The 26457-nt window shown below is 36.1% G+C and overlaps 1 protein-coding gene across 6 annotated transcripts in view; it reads right to left on the bottom strand.

Annotated features, from left to right (window-relative positions):
• Positions 1 to 26457, bottom strand: part of LOC133800431 (ultraviolet-B receptor UVR8) — a 51287-nt gene that overhangs the window by 7619 nt on the left and 17211 nt on the right. For 4 of the 6 annotated variants that reach the window (XM_062238398.1, XM_062238391.1, XM_062238404.1 and 1 more), the window contains 9 exons: positions 22948 to 23007; positions 22580 to 22681; positions 22371 to 22464; positions 2937 to 2979; positions 2699 to 2744; positions 2563 to 2609; positions 2356 to 2458; positions 813 to 867; positions 653 to 719 (listed from right to left, as the gene is read on the bottom strand). In XM_062238398.1, the coding sequence (XP_062094382.1) occupies positions 653 to 719; positions 813 to 867; positions 2356 to 2458; positions 2563 to 2609; positions 2699 to 2744; positions 2937 to 2979; positions 22371 to 22464; positions 22580 to 22681; positions 22948 to 23007 (617 nt within the window). The remainder of the gene's footprint in view (positions 1 to 652; positions 720 to 812; positions 868 to 2355; positions 2459 to 2562; positions 2610 to 2698; positions 2745 to 2936; positions 2980 to 22370; positions 22465 to 22579; positions 22682 to 22947; positions 23008 to 26457) is intronic. The other 2 variants (XR_009876476.1, XM_062238418.1) reach the window with 1 other exon arrangement.

Below are 26457 nucleotides of genomic sequence, written 5' to 3'. Positions count from 1 at the left end.
AATCAAATTTATATTTAAGTGCCACCACTATTAGTAGAGATTTAGTATTATTGCCACATATATATTCCTTAAATATTTTTTATAAAATATATAAAATCAATTTTATTTATAACAAAAAATTATTTAAAAATATTTGGTACTTAAGTGCAACTATTAATAAAAATTTGATATTTTTACCGCTAAAAAAAAAAAATTGGTATATAAGTGTATTTGACTGCCATTATCGCATTTAAAAATACTAATTTTTTTAATTTAAAAAATAATAAATTATATACAATAAATTATTTTTTAAAATGTTTTCCATGTCAAGAATTATTATTTTTATTGATTTTCTTAATTTTAGATTTTTTAATTTATTTAAAAAAAAAGAATTATAATAAATTATCTTATTGTAGATTTAGGACTGCTTATGGAATGAACCCTTAATAAAATCTAATCCAAATTAATCCTATTTAATTATCCAATACAATCCAAATTAGGCTCTAACTAAGAAGATAATTGAGAGACACTTGAGATTTTGAGAAAATTCTTAAGACTGGAGATTTTATTCAGTTCAAAATGAAATCCGTATTTGTACCCATATTAAGACTAAATAAATTAAAAGCAATGAGAGAAACCATTGAAAATAATAGTAGAAAGAGAGGAATATAACCTGGCTTACAATAGATTCCAAGAAAGGACCTTGAACTCGTTCTGGTTGATGAAAGACCGAAGTAGTACTGAAATACAAATCATTACAATATTTTAATTTCTGTAATCATGCAAACATTTTAATTTCAAAGATGTAATTTAAATCCTGGAGGGAAGAATACCCGATACCAAGGCATCCATTTTCATTTGAACCCCAAGTGTACAATTCTCCACCACCTATATCAAATATACATATATAAGCAAAGGAAAATACATGTGTCAGAGTTGAAGCTATTTTTGAACAGTAACAAGCATGAACAATAACACCAGTTAGGAAAATCAAATGCTAAGGTAATAGCTTGGACAAGAATACTTCTACTTTGATTCAAAATGTTTCGTACTTGGAAAATTGTAAGGAAACTGCAATTAGTTGTAGTTACATTTTACTTTTATTCATTTTGATAGTAAAATATAAGTTAACAGTGACTTTTACGTTCAAGAATTTAAAATGCACAATAGGTCCGGAACACAAGTCTTTCTCTCGAGACTTTATGGGCTGGTGGCAAAAGTTAAGACAAAATGGGTGGGATTTTTCATGTTCATGAATATATTAAAACCACCTACGTAGAATTCACTCTTTAAATACTAGCCAATAAGAGGAAGATGTCCAAGCGATTATATTATAAACCATTAATTAATTACATAGCCTAGGCATGGAAAATGAACCCAGCTGAGCGAAGCACCACCCCACTGGATCAAATTTGCCCCAAATTAATTGAGGCAAACTGTGGACCGGAACCCGCATAATAGATATGAAAGCTGGGTCGGTTCAATAAAAAATTTCTAAAAGGAAAACCCATGTGATTCACCGTGGGTGATCTGGTGTTTTTGAATCTTTGACCTTATTGACAAAAGCTTTTGGCCATACGTCATAATGAGAAACTTGCTCCACTTTATTATGGTCCTTGTTCCCTGGTGGCATACAAGCTAGTCTTTTATACTTCAGCAATCCATCATGTTTCCATGTTTCGCGCCTTCCAAGCACAATGGGGGACATGAACCTTTCCTCACAATTACAAGCACTACTTTTTTTTTCAAGCCGGAAAGAAGATTCACTGAGAGTCGACGGAGTTTGAGCTTATTGTAGAGCCAAAGGCTGTGTTAGCCACTCATCAATGACCAGGTGCCTGGCCCCCTACAAAGCTACTCGGGAGAACTTTGCGGGCTTACAATTGCACAAATTCTAGATTTCTACCTTGAGGACAAAGGTGTAAAGTCAAGCAAGGGGTAATGATAGAACTCCACTCAAGCTTACATATGCTAGGCATAAGAGGCTACCACGAGGAGCTTCTAATGTCTATAGGAGGTTCTTTTCAGGTGGAGGAAGAGATAGGTGGCAAGGGATGAATGTGTTTGTCAGTCTTAGGAATGGGAGGGCCTAGAAGGATATGTAGATATAGCCAATCATTACCTATGAGGGGAGTAGAGGAAATAGTGAGGTAGTGGGTTTTCCAGGTCCCTCGAAGTACCTTGCAGTCATTTTGTACTTACTATTTATATCAATAATACAGACTACCGAATTCCCTACAGTACTTTCTATGGTGTTTTACTCATTGTTTTGGATATGGCCAATTAAAGTTGTGCGTTTTGGGTTACTTTTTCTCTCTTTTTTATATGTATTTATAGATGTGTGTGTGTGATGATTGATGATTGACAGAAAATTACTTGTCACGACACAGGTGTGATAGCCACCGCAAGCAACTTCTTCAGAATAAGGAATTTTAGCAATCAAGGACAGTGTTGCTTCGCTGTTCTCCTCTCTGAAGCCCTATTTGAATAAATTAAAGGAAATATAGCAATTTATAGCGAACTTGTTAACCAAGTCAAGTAAACAGGTCTAAGTGTTTGGATAAATGAAGAAATGAAACTTACCAATATATCTGCTGGTCGTTCTCCAAACACAAAAACTAAGCCGTTTTCTGGAAAATGAGGAAAATTAGCTAGTTTTTACGTAGAGACTTAAAGATACGTTAAAGAAAATGATTGACATAACAAAAGCCAAATGTACCATCAATACATGCAGAATGCAGCAAGCCAGCAGCAACATATTTTACCTAATTATTTTTCAAACATAGTTACCAAGGGCCAAAAAAAGAAAGAAAATGCCAGAAGAAATCTTTTCTAACCAATAAACTATTGACATTGGACCCAAAAAAATGGTATTAAAAGAATACAAATAATATATCCATAAGAGACATGAAAATAACAATAACATTGCCAGAAATTGAAGCACAAAAAATATATACCTTGATACCCTCAAGTTTCTTTATTAGCCTTGGCGTGTATTCACTGCAATTTAAAAATCATCAGACGACTCCAGAGGTATTCATAAATCACAAATCATACATCAAAAGAAGATTTCCCTTAACGTACACAATCCTAACCAACACTAATTAGCTATATTGCCGCACTATGAGGTACACTTCTATTAAATTATATCATAAGGAAAAGTTACAGCTTCAAAAATTAATCACAAAATTTCCTGGCAATAGCTACACCAAAAACATTTGAGATGTTTAGAAGGGAAATTTAGTCTATGGACTTTATTTTAGTTTTTCACAATTTTGACATCAGTCCTTAGCAAACAAGTGCATCACTATTATTGAAAAATGTACAGCAATGACAATGAGGCCAACTTGAGGTAACTCAAGTGGTTTAAGTGGGTGTGTGTGTGAGGGTTCAAATCTCCCTAAATGTATCTTACTAACATTGTGTTTGGTTGAGTGGATTTAGGATGGAGAGCCATAGAGGGAGAGTGCAGGAGAAAGAGCATCTATCCATTTATTAGGTACTCACCCAAAAAGAAGGGAAACAAATATTATTGTCCTACTTCCAAGAAATTCTTTCACTCAATGAATGTTACCTTCTTCAGAAACCTTCCCTATTTCTCCAACTCTCTGATTCAGGGAGAGAATTATAGTCATGAATCACAGTATTGGGACTGGTCATTTATTATTGACTCCAATTCACCCATTACTCTACCACTCTAGTCATCAACTCCAAACCTACAAGTATCTAATCCACCAGTCTCCTCCTCACAATGTTGTCTCACTTCAAATGCCTCTAGAACAGTCATCAACTTGTCCCTAAGCCTACACATCCCGAACCTCCATTCCCCTTCTTACTCGAAACAATAATATTAAAGTTTACACAAGGAGGCAAACATGTGAACAGCCTATGCCAATTTAGCAAAGCCACGAGTCCAACCACTCCTGAAGTTTCACAAAAGGAGCTTGTTTGAACCTCCTACTAAGTGTGACTCAAACATAGACAAGTCAATTGCTCAGATAAAAGGAGTCTAATCATGCACCCAGCACCCACTCTGAAACTATCTATCACATTCAAGTTTGTCACAGAACTTTAGAGCTTTCATCTCGACCCTAGATCAAATCCAAATTCCCAAGAATATTTATGAATTGTTGCACTAGAGGAAATTTAAGCCCTTGAAAAGAATGGGACATGGGTTGTTACTGATTTACCTCCTGGAAACTTGACCACGAAATATAAATGGATTTTTTTAATAAAACAAAAGGCGGATGGGAGCTCAAAGCTTGCTTAGGTTTCACCTAGTCATAAAGAATTGACTATTGAAAGACTTTTAATCCTGCAACCAAGTTAAACATAGCTCAAGTTATCTTATCAATCGCAATAAATAAAGATTTTCCATTATATCAGCTAGATGTGAAAAATACATTCCTCGATGGAGAGTTTATGGAAGTGGCATACATGATGTCCCACCCGGTTTTGAAAGTAACCACTCAAGGCACAAGGCATGTAAATTTGCAAATCCCTTTGAAAGGTTTGCTAGAGTACTTAAAATAGATAGTTACTCACTGTCAAGCTCATCACACTTTATATGTTAAACACCCGATCAATAGTAAGCTTCCTATATCTGAAGTATATGTTTCTGATGAAGTAGATATTGGAAATCATGAGGAAATAATACTTACTTTATAAAGAGTTTGTGACATATTTATTAAGGAAATCAAATCAGAATAAAAATCAAATCATTTGATTTGATTTCAGCTGTAGGATCTTTATATACATATATACTTTTCTTTTTTATAGGATTTAGTTTATTTTGTATTTATGTCTTTTATTTTATCCAGCCTATAAATGTACATTATTCTTCTCAAAATTAATATACAACAATTATTCTCTCATAATATTTTTACATGGTATCAGAGCCATAAGGTTCTCTTTCTTTTTTCTTTTTCATACACTGCCTTGTTCTTCTTCTTCTTCTTCCGCAATTGCCACTAGCAACGCAGCCTCCTCTCAATCCAGTGAGCCCCTTGGCTCTTTTCAAACCTCAGATGCAATCGCAGTCCCTCTGCCTAATGCTCAGGATATCTTCTCGTCTTTGTTATCGCCGCAGCCAGAAGGACTCATCGGAGCTCGTCGTGCTAAGCAATACTCAATTTCCATTAGCGAACCCCATCATCCGCAACCAACAATCATTGAAGGCCAACCTATTTGCTGCCTCGACGACAAATAATCTTCTTTGTCCCCATACAACCTTCTTAATCAATCACCTGCACCCTTTGGGAACAATCTAGGTTCATTGTTCTGATAATCATTATTCTGCCCTAATCTCTTCGGTAGGCTCTCAAGTACAATGGATAATTGATTCAAGTGCTTCCGACCATGTAGAAATATCATTGTAAATACATTTTGTACAACTAATTTTAGGTTGTAATTGACAGCTAAGTTTAGGTTGTATTTTTTCCTTATCTTTTGTCTAGCTCTTTGTATTCAGCCTATACATAGACCATGCTATTCATCAATAAAATCAAATTAGAAGTATTATTCACAAAAAACTACACATATGACAAGTTTCGTCATTTATTTGATTCCTACACTCTGTGTTCTTAAATCTAATGTTCGTATTACCGATGGTACTTTATCTTCTGTTGCAGGCATAGGCACCATTAGATTATCTACTAGTCTTCTCCTTAAACCAGTTCTTCATGTTCCGCATTGACGTGTAATTTGATTTTTGTTAGCAAACTGACTTTTGATAATCACTGTGATGCTAAGTTTTTTCCAATTCTTGTCAATTTCAGCAACTATCATCAGGGAGGAAGATTGACAGTGCTAGGATTTATGATAGACTTTATTTCTTTCAGACTCAATTATGTTTACCATGAATGTTCAAAAGTATCTTTGGGGAGATGCTATCTTAACAGCCACATATCTTATCAATCATCTACCTAGTCAGCCCCTCAGTTTCAAACACCATACTCAGTACTTAATCTTTCTTATCCCCATATTTCCACCAATACTCTTCCTGTAAAGACTTTTGGTTGTGTAGCTTTTGTCCATATCGATGCTCATGATCGCAGTAAACTTGACCCTAGGGCTATTAAGACAATTTGTATTGGTTATTCTTCCACTCAAAAAGATTATTAGTGTTACTGTCCTCTCACTAAAAAAATGTCTCATGCGATGTCAGTTTTTTTGAAGATACTCCATATTTTCCTCCCCTCGCTTCAGGGGGAGCAGACTCATCCAAAGCAAGAAGCTCAATGGTCGTGGGACACCCTACAGATAGGATTACTGCTAGATCTTCCTACTCTAACTCCATCTCCTTCTCATCTGAATGTTTCAGTTGTCCCAGTTTCTACTCCAACTCCTCTTCCTAATGGTTCAGTCGTTCCTGTAACTACTCTCACTCCAAATAGTCAACTTGTTCCAACCATGGAAACAAGGACAAGTCTTCCTGAATTGATTCAACAACAGCAAGAGCTACGTGTCTACACTAAAAAAAATGTCTCTCAAAGAAATAACCAAGTCATGAATCCTCATCACAGTCAAGAGCCAGATCCGGTGATAGAACCTCCATCTTCAAATGTGTCAGGTAATTATCATTCAAATCCTAATTTTGATCTAGATGTCCTATTGCGTTGAGAAAAGGGACTAGGTCTTGTACCCAACATCCTATCTTCAAGTTTATTTCTTGTTCTAATCTATCATCTTCATTCAAAGCTTTCACCTCCAATTTGTCAAATGTTTTTATTTCCAGGAATATTGAAGAAGCTTTTGATGTTCCCGAATGGAAAACAGTTGGACTTGAAGAGATGGAAGCATTGAAACAAAATAACACTTGGAGCTTAGTGGAATTGCCACCCGATAAAAACATTGTAGGGTGCAAATGAGTGTTGACTATCAAGTATAAAGCCAATGGTTCTATCGTGCGATACAAAGCACGTTTGGCGTGGCCAAAGGGTTTACACAGACTTGTGGAATTGACTGCACTGAAACCTTTGCTCTAGTTGCCAAGCTCAACACCATCAAAGTCCTTCTCTCACTAGTAGTAAACTTAGACACGGAATTACATAAGCTTGATGTAAAAAATGTGTTTCTCAATGGTGATCTAAAAGAAGAGGTCTACATGAGTCTACCTCCAAGTTTTGAAGAAACTCTAAATAAGAAGACTCTGCAAACTCAACAAGTCACTATATGGCTTAAAGCAATCCCCTCAAGCTTGGTTTGATCGTTTTTCAAAGGTGGTCAAGAATCTTGAGTACATTCAAGGACAAACTAATCATACTTTGTTTGTTAAGCACTTAGAGAAAGGGAAAGTAACTATATTAATAGTTTATGTTAATGATATTATTGTTACTGGTGATGACATTGGAGAAATGAATCTTATCAAGAAACTGACGACAAAGGAATTTGATGTTAAAGACCTTGGTGCATTAAAGTATTTTCTGGGTATGGAATTTGCAAGGAGCAAAAAGGTTATTTCCATGTCTCAAAGGAAATACACTCTTGGCCTAGTAAAACTCCTATTGAACTTGGGAACAAAACAAAATGTTTGAAAGAGATCCGGTTGACAAACGAAGATACCAACAGATGGTTGGCAAGCTTATCTATCTCTCACACACTCGACCAGACATTGCCTTCTCTCTAAGTCTCGTAAGTAAGTATATGCAGTCCTTGTCAAGGACATCTGAATGTTGTCTATAGAATTTGAGATAAACACTAGGAAAAGGGCTATATATATAAAAAAAAAAATGCGTGATCAAAAAGTCGAAGTTTTCACTGACGCTGATTGGGCTGGAGCAATCGACGACAGAAAATCCACATCTCGTTATTGTACTCTCCTATGGGGTAACTTGGCGAAGTAAAAAACAGTCTGTTGTTGCAAGGAGCAGTGCAGAAACAGAGTACAAGGCTATGGCCCATGGGGTGTGTGAAGTCATTTGGATAAAAAGACTACATGAAGAGTTAAAGATAAAGTATGAACATCACATTCAACTCTATTGTGACAATAAATCCACCATCAGTATATAGCTCATAATCTCGTTCATTACAGAACAAAGCATGTAGAAGTAAATCGTCACTTCATTAAAGAGAAGATCAATGGAGGGATTATCTGTATCAAGTATGTGCCTACTAATCAACAGTTGGCTGACATACTTACAAAGGGATTGACAGAGCAAGTGTTTGATTTTTGTGGAAATTAGACTTCTATATTTTATTGAATGAGAGCTATGCCTTTAAATAGGCATTGTACAAAGAATGAGGATTTTTGGTAATGAATACAAAATATCCTAACATAATTACAAAAATTCTAGCAAGAAATAAATCAGCCTATAATTAGCTAAATATAAAAACAAAATATTTTATACAGTTTGGTTTCCCATTCTAAAAGGAATACCGTACAATTATAATAAGGGATATTTGCGGCATAAGTACCCAATGCTTGGAGTTTATAACAGGCATGGACCCAATCTTTTTTTTTTAGTAGGGAAAGTACCCAAAGTCACTAAAAGAGTAATTCTGTCCAATTCCGTTACTTAGGGTTCTGTTAGTGTCTTATTAGCGACACGTGTAAGGCCCAGATTAAATCTATTTATTTACATACTTTAATCTATTAGAAGTTGTAAATTTAAATTAAAACAAAAAATAAATTAACAAAACAATGAAATTTATAAGAAAAAAATGAGAGATATCTAAGATCTCGAAAGAGACACTAAGAGGGAGGGATGTAGAGTGAATTTGAGATGTAGAATTCTTGAAAATCATAAACATTAGTTGCAATTTAAATGATATACTCATCACAGCCATTGGAATGAATGGCTAGAACAAAGAACAAAGATTTGGGATTAAAACCCAGTTGCACAAGTTTAACAAGAATCTCAGTAAAAATCTGAGACCTCAAAAGTTCTTGAGTGGGTTATGAACAATTTCACAGTTTTTCTACAAACATTATAAAGCCCAAATCATAAAATTCTAAAAGCTTCAAATATAATGCTTCATTAAAAAAATACCAAAATGTAAAATTTGGAAATTAGTGCCCAAAATCAAACCCAAATTTATCTAATGGGAAGCTTGGAGATGTCAGGGATGAAGTCAGAACCCCCATGATGTTCGTTTGTCTAGATCCATCGCCGACCCTTGTTGCCCAGATCGAGCCTTTTGTTGCCGCCTTCATCGAACCTCCGTGATGTTCGTTTGTCTAGATCCATCTGAGAGCCTTGCTGCCCAGGTCGAGCCTTGTGTTGCCGCCTTCATCGATCAACTTATGGAAGAAAAGAACAAGTAGGGAGGAAGATATACTATGACGTACCACTGGAGGTGAGGAAGAAGATATTGAGGGAGAGAGAGAACGAGAAGTTGGGAGAATAGTTTTATGATTTTCTTTTTAATTTTTGTTTTTTAAGTTAGATCTGATATAAAATATAATTGTTTTAATTTAATTTTTGTTTTATTAATTTAGACTCGAACCAAAAATTAACAATTTTAATTTTGATTTCAGTTTATTTTGTAATTTAGTTATGATATTAAAACAAATATTATTATAATTTTAATGTTTTAAAAATGTACTTTTAAATAAAAATTTTATTTTAAAATTAGTTTTTAAAAATAGATTTAATATGGGCCTTACACGTGTCGCTAATAAGATACTAACGGAACCCTAAGTAACGGAATTGGACGGAATTACTCTTTTAGTGACTTTGGGTACTTTCCCCACTAAAAAAAGATTGGGGCTATGCTGGTTACAAACTTCAAACATTTTATACTTATGGCGCAAATACCCCTTATAATAATAATAATAATAATAAAACATTATTTCCTACACCCTCCCTCAAGCTGGTGCATAGAGATTCCACATGTCAAGCTTGCAAACTAACTCATTAAAATTTTCTTAAGATAAACCCTTAGTCAGTATATCTACCTGTTGTTGCTTGCTGGGAATGTAAACAACACATAATTCCCTTCCATCAATTTTTTCTTTAATGAAGTGTATCCACTTCTACATGCTTGGTTCTGTCGTGATGAATTGGATTATGTGCTATGCTGATTGCTGATTTGCTGTCACTATACACTTCAGAGGCTCAGTTCTTTGGAGTTTTAACTCTTCAAGTATGCACTTGATCCAGATCAGTTCACATACTCCCTGAGCGAGAGCTCTAAGTTCTGCTTCGGCACTGCTTCGAGCTACTACCGGTCGCTTCTTACTTCTCCAAGTCACTAAGTTCCCCCAAACTTTAGTACAATACCCAGTAGTTGACCTTCTATCCTCAATTGATCTTGCCCAATATGCATCTGTGAAGCCTCAACACCTCTTTTTTTGTTCTTCTTGATTAATAATCCAGTCCCTGGTGTTTTCTTCAAATAGCGCAGGATTCTGTACACAGCTTCCAAGTGTTCTTCTAAAGGATTGCGCATATATTGACTGACTAAGCTCACAGCAAATGCAATGTCAAGTCCCGTGTGAGATAGATAGATCAGTTTGCCTGCTAACTGTTGATACATCCATTTGTTAACTGTGTTTTCTTTTGTCACCTGTTTGTACTTGCCTTTCGGTTCAATCGATGTCGCCATTGGTTTACAACCACTCATTTCAATTTCTTTTAGAAGATCCAGAATATATTTTCTCTAAGATACTGAAATACCTTGTTTCATTCTTGCAACCTCCATTCCGAGAAAGTACTTCATCAGTCTAAGATCTTTTACTTCAAACTCGTGGGCTAGCACACCTTTCAGTCTTTCTTGTTCGCTACAATCATGGCTTGTTATTATCATGTCATCACCATAGACAATGAGGATAGTAACTTTACCCTCTTGTGAGTGTTTGAAGAACAAGGTGTGATCCGACTGAGGGAAAATCAGACTATTTTTAGGAACACTCCTAACTTAGAATGATTCTTGTAAGGCTGTCAAATATTCAAAGATTTGACAGCTATTCTTATTCTAGGAATCTAATTTATTTTCTGTATATTTGTGATTTGGTTCACACCTATCATATACTTGTATAAATATATGTTCACTGAATAGAAATATAATATCAAACTTTTCCCCTAATATTTGTGACTTGGTATCAGAGCAAACCTACCCTTTCTCTCTCTACCTTCTTCATTTTCTTTAGCCACCATGCCAGATGTAACCCAAGAATCCACTTCAGCCATTCCTAATTCTGTTGAATCCTCTAAAATTACCCCTGAATCTCACCCAGTTCAAATCACCACCATTCAACTTAATGGTGATAATTTTTTGAGATGGTATCAGTCTATCCAGATGTACATGCGAGGACGTGAGAAGATGGGCTACCTGACGGGAGAGACGAAAACTCCCAAGGAGGACGATTCGACTTACACTACCTGGGACACAGAGAACCATATCTCTATGGTGATGACTTGGCTTGTTAACTCTATAGAAGAAGACATCAGCTCCAACTACATGTGTTACCCAACTGCTAAGGAACTCTGGGACAATGTAAATCAGATGTATTCTGACTTGGAGAATCAATCTCAGATTTTTGAGTTGAATCTCAAACTCAGTGACATAAAGTAATGTGAGGATACTATTACTAAATATTTCACTTCTCCTAAAAGAATATGGCAGGATCTTGATCTCTTTGATACTTATGAATGGAAATCTACTGAGGATGGACGACACCATAAGAAAACTGTTGAGAATAATCGGATCTATAAGTTCTTAGCTGGCCTTAATGTCGAGTTTGATGAGGTAAGGGGGAGAATTATTGGTAGATCACCGCTGCCTCCTATTAGTGAGGTGTTCGCTGAGGTGAGAAGGGAAGAAAGTCAAAGGAACGTTATGTTGGGAAAGAAGGCTGCTGGAACTATTGTTGAGGGATCAGCCTTGGCTTCCAATATGGGAGGAAGCTCTAAACCTACCTGGAACAAATCTTATGAGAAACCACGGGCGTGGTGCGACTTTTGTAACAAACCTCACCATACTCGTGAGACTTGCTGGCAGATTCATTATAAACCAACAAACTGCAAGAGCAAATCTGGGCGTGGACGTGGAGCACCTACAGCAAATGAAGCTGAAAACAGCCCCTTTACTAAAGAGCAAATGGAGCATCTTCAAACATTATTGAAATCCACTCTGCAACCCTCGGGTATTTCTATTGCTTCTGTGGCACATACAGGTAATGAAAAACATGCTTTCCATTCTTTTCTTTCAACATCTACTCCGTGGATAATTGATTCCGGAGCCTCTGACCATATGCCCAATTCCTCACATATATTTAAATCTTATAAACCTTGTTCGGGTACTAGGAAAGATAGGATAGCTAATGGTAGTTTATCACCAATTGCAAGAAAAGGTTTAATTAAAATAAATGAGGAAATAGATCTTAAATCTGTTCTCCATGTTCCCCAACTTCATAGTAATCTCTTGCCTGTTAGTAAATTATCCAGATATTCTAATTGTTGTGTTATTTTCTCTGAATCTCATTGTATTTTTCAGGACTGGAGCTCGGGGAAGACGATTGGCATTGCTAGGATGAGTAATGGTCTCTACTATTTTGAGGATATTCTATCTAATAATAAAATTGCTCAATGACTTAGTAGTATCAGTTCTTTTACTGTTTATGATCAAATAATGACTTGGCACTATAAATTGAGTCATCCTAGTTTCTCTTATTTAAAATATTTGTTTCCTGGTTTATTTAAGAAATTAAATCCATTATCTTTTCATTGTGATAGTTGTTTACTGGCCAAGAGTCAACATAAATCTTATATCCAAAAATCTTGTTGTCCTTCTAAACCATTTTACCTTTTTCATAGTGATGTTTGGGGACCTTCTAAGGTCACCATAATTTCTGGTAAAAATTGGTTTGTTGCGTTTATAAACGACCATACTCGTCTTTGTTGGGTTTACCTAATGAAAAAAAAATCTAAAGTTGCAAAAATTTTTACCGATTTTTATTCTATGATTGAAACCCAATTTCAAACTAAAATCAGTATTTTAAGATCTGATATGGTACAAAATATTTTAATAAAATTCTGGGCAGCTTTTTAAGTGGAAAATGCATATGACATCAATCTTCATGTCCTGACACCCCTGAACAAAATGGCTGAATGCAAAAATAAACATTTATTAGAAGTTGCTAGGGCTATGATCTTTTACATGAATATGCCTAAATACTTGTGGGGAGATGTTGTACTTACTGCCTCTTATTTGATTAACAGGATGCCTATTCGTGTTTTACAGTACACAACTCCTTTATCTTGTTTCAAAAAAAGTTTGCTTAGTTCTCGGATTTATTCTGAATTACCCTTAAAAAAAATTTGGTTGTACTACTTATGTACACATTCCTAAAAGGTCTAGGTCTAAATTTGAACCAAGAGCTGAAAAATGTGTTTTTCTTGGGTATCCCCTAATAAAAAAGGATACTAGTGTTTCAATCCTCTTACAAAAAAAATATATATTTCAATGGATGTTTCTTTCCTTGAAACTACTCCATATTTTCATGAAAAAATTAATTCAAGGGGAGAATTTAGAAGAATCAAACTTTTGGGAACCTGTTCCTTTACTGAATATTATATTGGATGCTTCTCCTTCTCTTAAAGATGTTCAAACTATTGAAACTGAATCTGAAATTAGTCTGTCAGATAAAGAAATACTACGATTGATTAAAAATCGTTAAAATCTTTAGCCTGTGGTTTATACTAGAAAGAATGTCATTGAAAGAAATAAAGACCAGCAACTCATCTCAGAACCTGATCAATCTGAAGCCCTGAGTGATGGTCATCTGAATACTCCAGGTAACAATTCTCATTCTATTCATCCTTTGCCTCCCAGTGTTACTAATCCTGAATCCGAACCTTCTTTAGAAATAGCACCAAAAAACATTAACTCAGATCTGCACCTTCCTATTGCCATTAGAAAAGGGACGTGAGCCTGTACTATATACCCTATTGCCAAATATATTTCATATAACCAACTGTCTGAAACTCATAGAGCATTTACCACAAATATTTCAAACCTTGTTGTGCCTAGAAACATACAAGAAGCACTAGAGGAATCAGCTTGGAAATTAGCAGTGTTTGAAGAAATGAATGCCTTAAAAAAGAATGATACTTGAGAGATGGTTGAGCTACCTGAGAAGAAAAAAGTTGTAGGCTGCAAGTGGGTTTTTACAGTAAAAACCAGAGCAAATGAGAGTATTGAGAGATATAAAGCTAGACTTGTTGCAAAAGGCTTCACTCAAACCTATGGGATAGATTATCAAGAAACGTTTGCTCCTGTAGCAAAAATAAACTCTATCCGAGTGCTTCTCTCCCTTGTAGTGAACTCTAATTGGCTGTTACATCAATTAGATGTAAAAAATGCATTTCTTAATAGAGATCTTGAAGAAGAGGTATTTATGAGTCCTCCTGGCTTTGAGAAGAGTTTTGAAGGGGGAAAAGTGTGCAAACTTTAGAAGTCCTTGTACGGACTTAAACAGTCTCCAAGAGCATGGTTCGAGCGTTTTGGAAAGGTGATAAAACACAATGAATACACTCAAAGTCAAGCTGATCATACTATATTTTATAAACATTCAAAGGAAGGTAAAGTTGCTATCTTAATTATTTACATAAATGATATTATGCTAACAGGGAGTGATCATTGAGAACTAGAAGCTCTAAAGAAGAAGTTGGCTGAAGAATTTGAAATCAAGGACTTGGGTGCATTAAAATACTTTCTTGGAATGGAGTTTGCTAGGTCCAAAGAAGGTATCTTTGTAAATCAGCGTAAATGTATCATTGATCTTCTGAATGAGACTGGTTTGTTGGGGTGTAAGCCTGCTGAAACACCGATTGAACCACGCGAAAAATTGCAACCCGCTCAAGTAGAGAATGTAAAGGACAGAGAGTGCCATCAAAGGCTGGTTGGAAGACTGATTTATCTATCTCACACGCGTCCAGATATAGCAATCGCAGTGAGTATGGTGACTTAGTTCATGCACTCACCTAGACCGAAACACTTCAAAGTCGTTTACAGAATTTTGTGATACTTAAAGGGAACACCTGGGAAAGGACTCATGTTCAAACCACGAGGCCATCTACAGATTGAGACTTATACAGATGCGGATTGGGCTGGGAGTGTAGTGGATAGAAGGTCTACCTCAGGCTATTGTTCCTTTGTTGGAGATAACTTAGTTACATGGAGAAGTAAAAAGCAAAGTGTGGTTGCTAGAAGTAGTGCGGAAGCAGAATTTAGAGCTGTTGCTCAAGGTATTCGTGAGATCTTGTGGATAAGAAGGCTACTTGAAGAATTGAAAGTATCACAGTCATCTCCTATGAAGTTGACAAAGCTGCTATCTCAATTTCACACAATCCAGTTTTGCATGATCGTACAAAACATGTGGAAGTGGACAAGCATTTTATTGAGGAGAAAATAGAGGATGGCTCAGTGTGTATGACTTATATTCCTACTGAACAACAAGTAGCTGATGTATTCACAAAAGGGTTGTTTAAAATACAGTTTGATTTTTTGAATAGCAAGCTGACTATGGAGGATATTTTTAAACCAGCTTGAGGGGGAGTGTGGGAAAATCAGACTGTTTTTAGGAACATTCCTAACTTAGAATGATTCTTGTAAGGCTGTCAAATATTCAAAGATTTGACAGCTATTCTTATTCTAGGAAACTTATTAATTTACTAATTTATTTTTCGTATATTTGTGATATGATTCACACCTATCATATACTTGTATAAATATATGTTCACTGAATAGAAATATAATATCAAATTTTTCCCCTAATATTTGTGACTTCGACTGAACTTGTTTATATCCATGCTTTCTTATCATCTGATTAAATCTTTCAAACCATGCCCTCGGAGATTGTTTTAGGCCATAGAGAGATTTTGTCATATGACAAACACTCTCAGTTCCATATCTTCCTTCGAACCCTGGATGAATTTTCATGAACACTTCTTCCAAATGTCCATTAAGGAAAGCATTTTTTTATGTCTAGTTGTAAGGGCCAATCAAGATTGGCAGCAATTGATAGGAGAACCCTTACTGTGTTTAATTTGGCAACAGGAGCAAATGTCTCATTGTAGTCTACACCATATGTTTGAGTGAACCCTTTTGCAACTAGTCTTGCTTTGTATCGGTCTATTGTTCCATCAGCCTTGTGTTTAACTGTAAACACCCACTTATTGCCCACCACATGTTTATTTTTAGGCCTATTGATTATTGTCCATGTAGTGTTGGCTTCCAATGCCTCAATTTCTGCATACACTGCCTTCTTCCATTTCTTCTGTGAGAGCCTCGGTAATATTCTTAGGAACCACCACTTGCTTGACTTTTGCTAGAAAAGCTTCATAGTGTAAAGTTAGTCTACTATAGCAAACATATCTCGACATTGGACGTTAAGTGCAACTTCGAACTCCCTTTCTTTTGGCAATTGGCAATTGGTAACTCAGATTCGGGTTCCACCATACTGGAAGACTCAATATTAGGAACATTAGTAGGTAAAATAGGGTCAGGAGAAGGATTACTTACATCAGAAGTAGTCTGTGAGTCAGACTCATGAGACATTGGAGCAGTAGTTGACTGTATTACTTTAAGATTTTTTTGTTGCCGAGAATAAACTAAGAGTTCCTTAGTTTTGGGCGGCTGAGATTGTTGCTCAGAAAAGCTTGTAAATTCTGAAATTACAGGAATAACAATTTCAAGAGTAGCCTTAGGCAGACACGTATCCCAACTAGAAACGTCACTCACTATCCCCTCCGAAGTGAAAAGTTGGGATAAAATAGTTGTTCTTCATTGAATGTAACATCTAAGGAGACATACATATGACGAGTAGAGGGATGGTAGCACTTGTACCCTTTTTTGGTAGAAGAGTAGCCCAAAAAACACACCTGAGAGCTCAGGGATCAAACTTAGAATGATTTGGACCAAGGACATGAACATAAAAGATGCATCCAAACGTTTTTAAGGGAAGATTAGAAACAAGTGGTGTATGTGGATATGTTTTAAGAAGCATAGAGAGTATAGTGTGATATGTTAACACTCGAGATGGCATTCTATTGATGAGATAGACAGTGGTAAGGCTAGCCTCACCCCAGAATTGTTTTGGGACAAAATTTCTAAACATGAGGGCCCTAGAAATTTCCAATAAATGCCTATTTTTGCATTCAACAATCCCATTTTGTTGGGATGTGCGGCACATGAGCTTTTGTGAATTATGCCATGAGAGAGAAGGTAATCACCCCAGATTGAGTTAAAATATCCAGTTCCATTATCTGTGTGTAAGACCTGAAGATTTGCATTCAATTTGGTTTTAATCATGGAGTGAAAAATTTTAAATGTCATAACAGCATCAGATTTATTTTTAAGAAGAAACACTCAACTAACATGTGTGTGATCATCAATAAAAGTGATAAACCATCTTGTATTTGTAGTATTTGTTATTCTAGGTCCCCATATATCACTATGAATAAAAGTAAAAGGTTGTGTTGATTTGTAGGGTATAGGGCGAAATACCGCACGCGTATGCTTGGCAAATTGACAAATTTCACATTTAAATAAGCTCAAGCTTTTATTTCGAAACAACTTAGGAAATAAATATTTTAAATATGAAAAACTAGGTTGGTCTAGCCTATAATGCCACCGCATAATATCATCGTCACTAGAAGAAATACAACCCGAAACAGAAGCATTATTCACTTGAGCAAGAGGAAATGGATCAAAGTAATACAGTTCACTACATGCCTTCGCATTCCCAATCGTTTTCCTCGAGGAAAAATCATGAAAATTACACTAAAGTGGTGAGAAAGAGGCGAAACATTGTTGATCATGGGTAATTTTACTGATAGAAAGAACAATACAAGATAAATTGGGAATATGAAGAACATTACGAAGGACAATAAAAGGTGAGAACTGAAGACCCTTTACCGGCCACAAAAGAGAGGGAACCATCAGCAATTTTAATTTTTTGAGTACCTGGGCAAGGTGTGTAAGTGGTGAACTGATTGGACTGACCAGTCATGTGATCCGAGGCCCCCGAATCCACAATCCAAGCAGAATTTTGAACATTGAAGGCAGCAGAAGTACCTGGATTGGAGGACGATGAAGGATCAAATGCGGAAGCAGTGTTCAAAAGCTGATGGAGTTGAGTAATATGAGCTGGAGTAAATGGAAAGGGCTCCGGTGGTGCAGCAGTCAAGACTTGGCTGTCGGAATTGGAACGAGTTGAGGAACGAGCTTCCAATCAACAGGTTTACCATGAATTACCCAACACTTCTCCTTGGTATGACCAACCTTATTGCAGTGGGAACACCAGGGGCGTGCACGACGATTCCCACGAGGGTCATCACCATCATTAGAGCGCCTGGCAGCAAGAGCAGATTGGTCATTTTCAACAGCGATTAGAGGTCCCATCATGACTCTTTTCCTACTTTCCTCCCTTCGAACCTCAGCAAAAGCCTCTCTGATGGTGGGAAGAGGATTTTTTCCCAAGAGACGACCACGCACATCATCAAGGTCTCGGTTCAGGCCATGGAGAAAATAAAAAGTCTCTCGATCAAGCATTTTTTATGAAAAGAAGCATCAGCTAAACATTTCCATTCAGAAACATAAAAAAAGTCTCTCTTGCCAAAGATTATAAAGAATACCATAATATTGAGTTATAAAGGATTCCATAATATTGAGTTACCGCAAGGGAATTTTGTCGCTGGTCCCGAAGCCTTGATTTGAGTTCAAAGGCGAGCCGAATTGTCCGAATCCGAGAAGGCCTTCTGAACCGTTTCCCACACCTCACGAGCAGTAGAAAGGAATAAATAGGTCTTACCAATATCAACCTCCATGGAGTTGATGAGCCAAGCCATGATGAGGGAGTATTTAGATTCCCATTTGGCATAGGAAGGATCGGTAGCAGCAGGACTAGTGATAGCACCAGTGAGATACCCCAAGCGACCACGACCACAGAGATACATCTTCACAGATTGGGACCATTGCAGAAAATTTTGGCCATTCAGTTTATGGATAGTGATTTGGAGGGAGTTTTGATGATCAAATGATGTGGGAGAGGCATCAGAGGGAGCTTTGATGATAGAAGAATCGACTGAAATATCATCAGAGGTGATGGACACAGTGGGGGCAGTTTGTTTTGGAAGAGTAGCATCAGGTAGAGAAACCACGACGAAAAGAAGATTGAAAAAAATTCGAAATTTTTGGGTTTAGAGGGATAGCACTTATACCATGTGGAAATTAGACTTCTATATTTTATTGAATTAGAGCTATGCCTTTAAATAGGCATTGTACAAAGAATGAGGATTTTGGTAATGAATACAAAATATCCTAACATAATATAAAAAATTCTAGTAAGAAATAAATCAACTTATAATTGGCTAAATATAGAAACTACATATTTTATACAGCTTGGTTTCCCATTCTAGAAGAAATATCGTATAATAATAATAATAATAAAACACTATTTCCTACAATAACCTATCAAACAAGCTTGGACTCATCAACATCTACAATCAAGCTTGACGGGGAGTTGTGGACAAATTTATTAAGGAAATCAAATCAGAATAAAAATCAAATCAGTATGATTTGATTACTGCTATAAGATCTTTATATACATGTATATTTTCTTTTTTATAGGATTTAGTTTATTTTGCATTTATGTCTTTTATTCTGTACAGCCTATAAATGTACACTATTCTTCTTGAAATCAATATACAAGAATTACACTCATAATATTTTTATAGTTTGAGATTAAGGATCTTGGGCACTTGGGGTGCTTTTTGGGGATGGAAGTTGCACATTCCAGCCAAGGTATCTCGATCTTTCACACAAATATGTGTTGGACCTTCTAAGGGAGACTAAAATGTGTGGGTGCATACCAGCATAGAAACCCATGGACCCTAACATTATACTGGAGGCTTGTGGTGAAGGAATAGTTGTGGATTGAGGGAAGTTTCAGCATCTTGTGGGAAAATTGATCTAACTCGTACTCAATCCTTTGATGTTAGTGTAGTAAGACAATTCCTACGCAGTCCTTCATAGGGGCACATGGAGATCGTGTGTTGAATCCTAAATTATCTAAAAAAGGATCATGGAAATGGGTTCATGTTCAAGAAAAAACTTAATCATTCACTTTAAATTTGTACTGAAGCAGATTGGGTAAGGTCCCCATTGATCAAAAATCAACGGCAGGCTATTGTTCCAATGTATGGGGTAATTTAGTTACTTGGCAAGTAAAAAGGAACAAGTTGTTGCTTGCAATAGTGTAGAGGCTGAATTTCTTACCTTAGCTCTTGGAATATGTGAAGGGATTTGGAGAGAAAGCGTGCTTGATGAACTTGAAATAAAGGTGGAAGGCTTCATAGAAATGAGATGAGATATTCAAGCTGCTATTGCCATATGTTCCATCTCGATTCTAGATGGCAGATACTCTTAGAAAGGCCCTTCATCATCCTAATTTTCAAGATCTGAGTTTTAAACTTGGTTTAAAAAGTATATATCGTCCAACTTCAAGAGTGTAGAATGTCAAGTTGGCTGATTAAGGGATGTTGGCATGTTGCTTAATGTTTAGGGATTACGAATTCCAGATCCTAAGTCCCAGGAATATGAATTTAAATGTATTTAAACTTGTATATCTTCTTCCTTAGATATTGTAAACTAGTTCCTAGGATTAAGGTCCTGTTTTGGATCTTGTATTACACACCTTGTAGGCTATTCTTCATGAATATAGAAAACCTAATCTTTCGCCATATTCAACTTAAAAAAAATGAAAATTAACCAACAACATAAAGGAGTGTCATCCTTTCCATTCCTCTACTTCTATCCTTCCTAATATATCCTTCATTTTCTCCATCCCTCCTACCAAACACAACTAACATAATATCTAGTTTATATATTTACACCCAAAATTGGCACACCAATTTACATTGGCACGTCAATTAGACTAAGATATTGATAACTCTATATTTATATATGTTTGTGTTATTATTGTGTGGTTTAGTCATTTTGTTCTTTAATTTTGTTTTAATTAATAATAACTCTTGTGGAAAATAATGGATTATGTTCTAAAAATGTGGTATCTATTTTGAAGGCAAAAAGGAAGGGTGCTTGGAAAGCTTGGTAAAACAAGTGCAAGGAAATCATCTTGGAGCTGAAATTCTAGCACTTTGTTGTAGCATCAACCAACTTTGCTGCAGCAAAGTGTGTGCAGCCAGCAACATAAAGTTTGCACACTTGGCAAGTAATTAAATGAGGTGGAGAGACTTGAATAGTGGGAGGATGAGGTGGAAAGGAGCTGACAAATTCTGAAAAAAAGAGTGGTCCCCACGTGTAGAGAGAGAAAGGGTTTATACCCTTTTTAAGCCCAAAAATAGACATCTTCTCCAAGAGAAAAACCCCAGCCGCCTATCACCATGGAAGGAGAGTTTCTGCACCTTTAGAGCTGAAACATCAAGAAAAGAAGAGAAAAGGTCTAGGAGAAGGAAACTATAAGAAGAAGAGGAGTTAGAAGACAAAGAAAAAAAGATTTCTATCATTTTGGCTTGTCTTTCTAAACTCTCTTTTCCTATAATTTTATTTTTCTCATCTTGAACTCTCGAGATAATATTGAATATATATTGTGGTGATTTGGGTATTTTGATTATGAGCTAATTTGTTTGTGTTAGGGATATTGATGAACCCTAATTTGTAATCAACCCCAAAGTGTTGAATGTTTTATGCAATTTTTCTCTTGTTCATTTGAGCTATAGTTTTATTGTGCAAACTCTTGCTTGAGAATGATCATCTTAGGTGAGAAAAAAGCTAGTTTTAATTCCAGAAGGGTTAGAATTAGTGGAAATGCTTGATTGATGCATGTTGATAATTTTGTTATTAATTAGTGGATAACTTAGGGATATTTTATTCACTTTGCAAACTTGAAGGATTGATGCTTGAAATTATGTTCTTGAATTTAAATTTAGCATAGCAATATGTGAATTTAATCGATAGAACTTTAACATGAGCATTTGGAAAAATAGCATGTGCATTAAATTGAAATTCCTAGTTACAAGAGAACTTTGCTATGAACTTTGTTGCAACATTAGGGGCAAAAACTACAAATTAGGGGATTTGATATGCCTAATTTTTATCATAATATTAATCACAATTTGTCATTTCGTAACTTTAGTGTTAAAGGCTTATTTTAATTCTCTTATTTAGTCTTTTAAGTTAAATTAATTAAATCATCAAAAATTATGTGTACCCCAAATTGTTTGGCGTTGATTTTTTACAATATTTATTTGACAATCCTTGAGGAGACGATAAAAATTACTTTCATTATATTACTTGTTTGACGACTGTGTACACTTGCACACACTTGGGAAAAATTCGCAACAGATTTCATATATATCGAATTGGGGAAAAAAATGCAAATGTGTTCCCTTGTATGTATAAAGATGGCTAAGCAATTGAATAACCTGGTACTTTTAAAGAAGGCAAAACTGGTTGAATCATTGCCATGTCCAAGTCTTCCATACTCTCCTCCCCCCCAACTCAATACCTCACCTACATCTACCAAATATATAAGCAAAAATTCAGTTATAAGGCAACCATTAGCCAAAAGCTACTTTGAAATGGTAACAAGTTTAAAGTAGAATGGAATACTAGTAAACTTTTACACACACACCACTAACAGCAATTGAGTGCTCTGAACCCAAAGCTGCCATTTTGATGGTCAGTCCAATCAAGCTTTCAACTTTAGTTGGTAAGGGAACTGCCTTTAGTGCCCCTGCATACAAGTAAGATCCTAAAGTTTTCACTTGAAATAATTTCCATCAGATAATTTTGCATTAGGCTAAACAACTATTGAAAAAGTTCAAAACCTCTAACTGATACAACAAGTTACTCGGCTAAAAAGACAAGCTACAAAACCATTTTATATCTTCATATACAAATACCTGCTGATTCAAGTTATCAAAAAAAAGAGAGAGAGAGAGAGAGAGAGAGAAACCTGTTTAGTTTATTATCAAGACAATAAACAGTTTAGTAGTTTACTTTTTCCAAGGCCAAGTTGTCCATTTGCGTTCCTTCCCCACATGTAGAGCTCTCCATCCACTAAAACAGACAGTTACAGAACATTATAATAGAATATGGTTATATATTATTAGAATTGTAGACAGATTTAATAAGGAACTCAAATCAGAATAAAAATCAAATCAATATGATTTGATTCAAGCTGTAGGATCTGTATATACATATATACTCTCCTTCTTTGTAAGATTTAGTTTTATTTTGAATTTATGTCTTTTATTCTTCACAGCATATAAATGTACACTATTCTTCTCAGAATCAATATACAAAAATTATTCTCTTATAATATTTTTAATTGGTATCAAAGCCATAAGGTTCTCTTTTTTTTTTATTTCTTTTTGACACTACCCTGTTCTTCTACTCCAGAAATGACCACCAGCGACGCAGCCTCCTCTCAGTACAGCGGGCCCCTTGGCTCTCTTCAAACCTCAGACGCAATCGCAGTCCCTCTGCCTGATGCCGACAACATCTTCTCGTTTTTGCCGTCGCCGCTGCCAAAAGGCCTCACCGGAGCTCGCCATACTAAGCAATACTAAGTTTCCATTGGCAACCCCATCATTTGCAACCGACAGTCATCGAAGACCAACTTATTCGCCGCCCCGACAACAGAGAATCTTCTCTGTCCTCATACAACCTTCTTAATCCATCCTCTATCAAATCACCTTCACCATTCAGGAACAATCTAGGTTCATGTTCTGTTGCACATTCTGGTAATCATTATTCTTTCCTAATCTCTTTGGTAGGCTCTCAAGTACCATGGATAATTGACTCACGTGCTTCAGACCATATGACAGGTTCTGTCATTTATTTGATTCCTACACTCCATGTTCTAATAAATCTAATGTATTGTCGATGGTACTTTATCTTCTGATGCAGGCACAGGCACCATTAGATTATCTACTAGTCTTCTTCTTAAATCAGTTCTTCATGTTCCATCATTGAAGTGTAATTTGATTTTTGTTAGTATACTGACTTTTGATAATCACAATGTCGCTAGGTTTGTGTCCAACTCTTGTCGATTTCAGGAACTATCATCGGGGAGGTCATGGACCTTATTTCATTCAGACTCAATATTCTACAAGACACCAACCCTTTTTTTTTTTTTTTGAAAAGGGAGATAGAAACCAAAAACTAGGTCAAGCCCCCTCTCAAATAAATAAATAACCCTCACTTATGGCGGAGGAAAACCTTGGTACAATCAAAAAACTAAAAACAAACACAAAACAACACCAAACTACACAACCAAAAAATTCCTCCACTCTCTAGGGAGATCCAAGAAGGATAATCCCTCAAAACCCTTTGTGCGATACATCCAAATAACAACCCAAAACTTAATCCTCTCCCAAATGAAATCGCAAAGGCTAGACTTTTTATCAAAAATTCTGCTATTCCATTCTAACCAAATTGCCCAAAAACAAGCCAATATCGTAGCCCTCCACAACTTATTCAAACGCTTATCCCCCACTAAACCACAACATAACAACTGAGAACAAAAAGGTGGAAGGCACCAACTCAACCCAAACTCACCCCACACTTTTGACCATATTGACTGAACCAACTCGCAAAACAAAAATAGATGAGAGCGATTCAGCCGCCCTTTTACAACAAACACACCAACTAGGAGAAAGACACCAACCAGGAGAAAGGCACTGATAAGGATGGCGACGTTGAAGAGCATCATTAACACTTAGTTTCTCCATACACAATAACCAACTAAACAACTTAAGTTTAGAAGGAACTTGACTTTTCCACAAAGTCTTAGCCCACAACACATCAATCCGACCATTAATGGAATTGAGCTTCTGAAAAGCAGACTTGCAAGAGAACAACTTGCTGGAATCAGACTCCCATACCCTCCTATCATCCAAAATTGATGGTAAATTAACAAACTCCAAAATCCTTAGTAACTCAAGCAATGATAGAACTTCTCTATCAAAAAGAGACCTTCTGAAGCTAAAGTCCCAATCCACCCCTGCTCCCCCATCCCTAGAAACACCCATTTCAAAAATTGGAGGGTTCCTAGCTTGAGAAATGACGGCCAAATCTGGAAACATGTCCTTCAATGCTTGCCCTTCAATCCATACGTCCTCCCAAAACCTCACCAAATCTCCATGCCCCACTTTAAAGTGAACCATCCCCAAATACTCACCATAAAGAGAGGAAATGTCCTTCCACAGGCCCTTCAGTAAATCTCCCTTCCGACTTTGTATCCCACAAATTGTCCGCCCGGCCATTATCTTTCTAGTTCTGCTTTTGTTTCTAATTCTAGCAAAATAATGTTGTGGCATTATAGACTTGGTCACCCAAGTTTTCCTTACTTAAAAGGTTTGTTTCCATCCATATTCACTAATCAAAGTTCTGTTTCTTTTCGATGTGATATTTGTCAACTTGCTAAGAACACATGGACCTCTTTTCCTCCAAGATCCTATACTCTGACAACTCTATTCTCCCTAATCCATAGTGACATATGGGGACCCTCCAAAGTTATTACTTTTTCATGGGAAATAGTGTTAATGAAAATAATCACACACGTATCACTTGGCTATATCTCCTTCAACACATAATGGAAAGGAATATTATAATTCCACTTTAGGTCCATACTTTTTACAAAATAGGATTCTTCATCAAAGTTCGTGTATTGATACCACTCATCAAAATGGTGTCACAAAACGAAAAAATTGCCATCTGTCGGAAGTAGCATGTGCTCCTATGTTTACCATGAATGCTCCAAAGTATCTTTGGGGAGATGCTATCTTATCATCCACATATCATATCAATCATCTACCTAGTCGTCCCCTTTAGTTTCAAACACCATACTCGGTACTTAATCTTTCTTATCCCATATTTCCACCAAGGCTCTTCTTGTAAAGACCTTTGGTTGCGTAGCTTTTGTACATATCCATGCACATGATCTTAGTAAAATTAACTTGACCCTAGGGCTATTAAGACAATTTTTATTGGCTATTCTCCCACTCAAAAAAGTTATCGGTGTTACTGTCCTCTCACAAAATAAAAATGTCTCATGCGATGTTAGTTTTTTTTAAGATACTCCATATTATCCTCCTCCCTCGCTTCAAGGGGAGCATACTCATCCAGAGCAACTCAGTGGTCATTGGACACCATACAGTTAGAGTTACCACTAGATCTTCCTACTCTAACTCAATCTTCTCTTCAGAATGTTTCAGTTGTCCCTATTTCTACTCCAACACCTTCTCTTCCTAATGATTCAGTCATTCCTGGTTCTACTCTAGCTCCATCTACTCTCATTCCAAACAATCAACCTGAACCCCTCATGGAAACAAGGTTGAATCAACAACAAGAGCTACGTGTCTATACTAGAACAAATGTCTCAAAGAAATAACCAAGTCATGAATCCTCATCACAATCAAGAGCCAGATCCAATGATAGAACCTCCATCTTCAAATTTGTCAAGTAATTATCATTCAAATCTTAATTATGATCTAGATGCCCCTA

Source organism: Humulus lupulus, chromosome 1 (genome assembly GCF_963169125.1).
Source record: "Humulus lupulus chromosome 1, drHumLupu1.1, whole genome shotgun sequence".
Classification (NCBI taxonomy): Eukaryota; Viridiplantae; Streptophyta; class Magnoliopsida; order Rosales; family Cannabaceae; genus Humulus; species Humulus lupulus.
The sequence above is the reverse complement of the archived record's forward strand: the minus strand, read 5'-3'. Positions and strand labels throughout refer to the sequence as shown.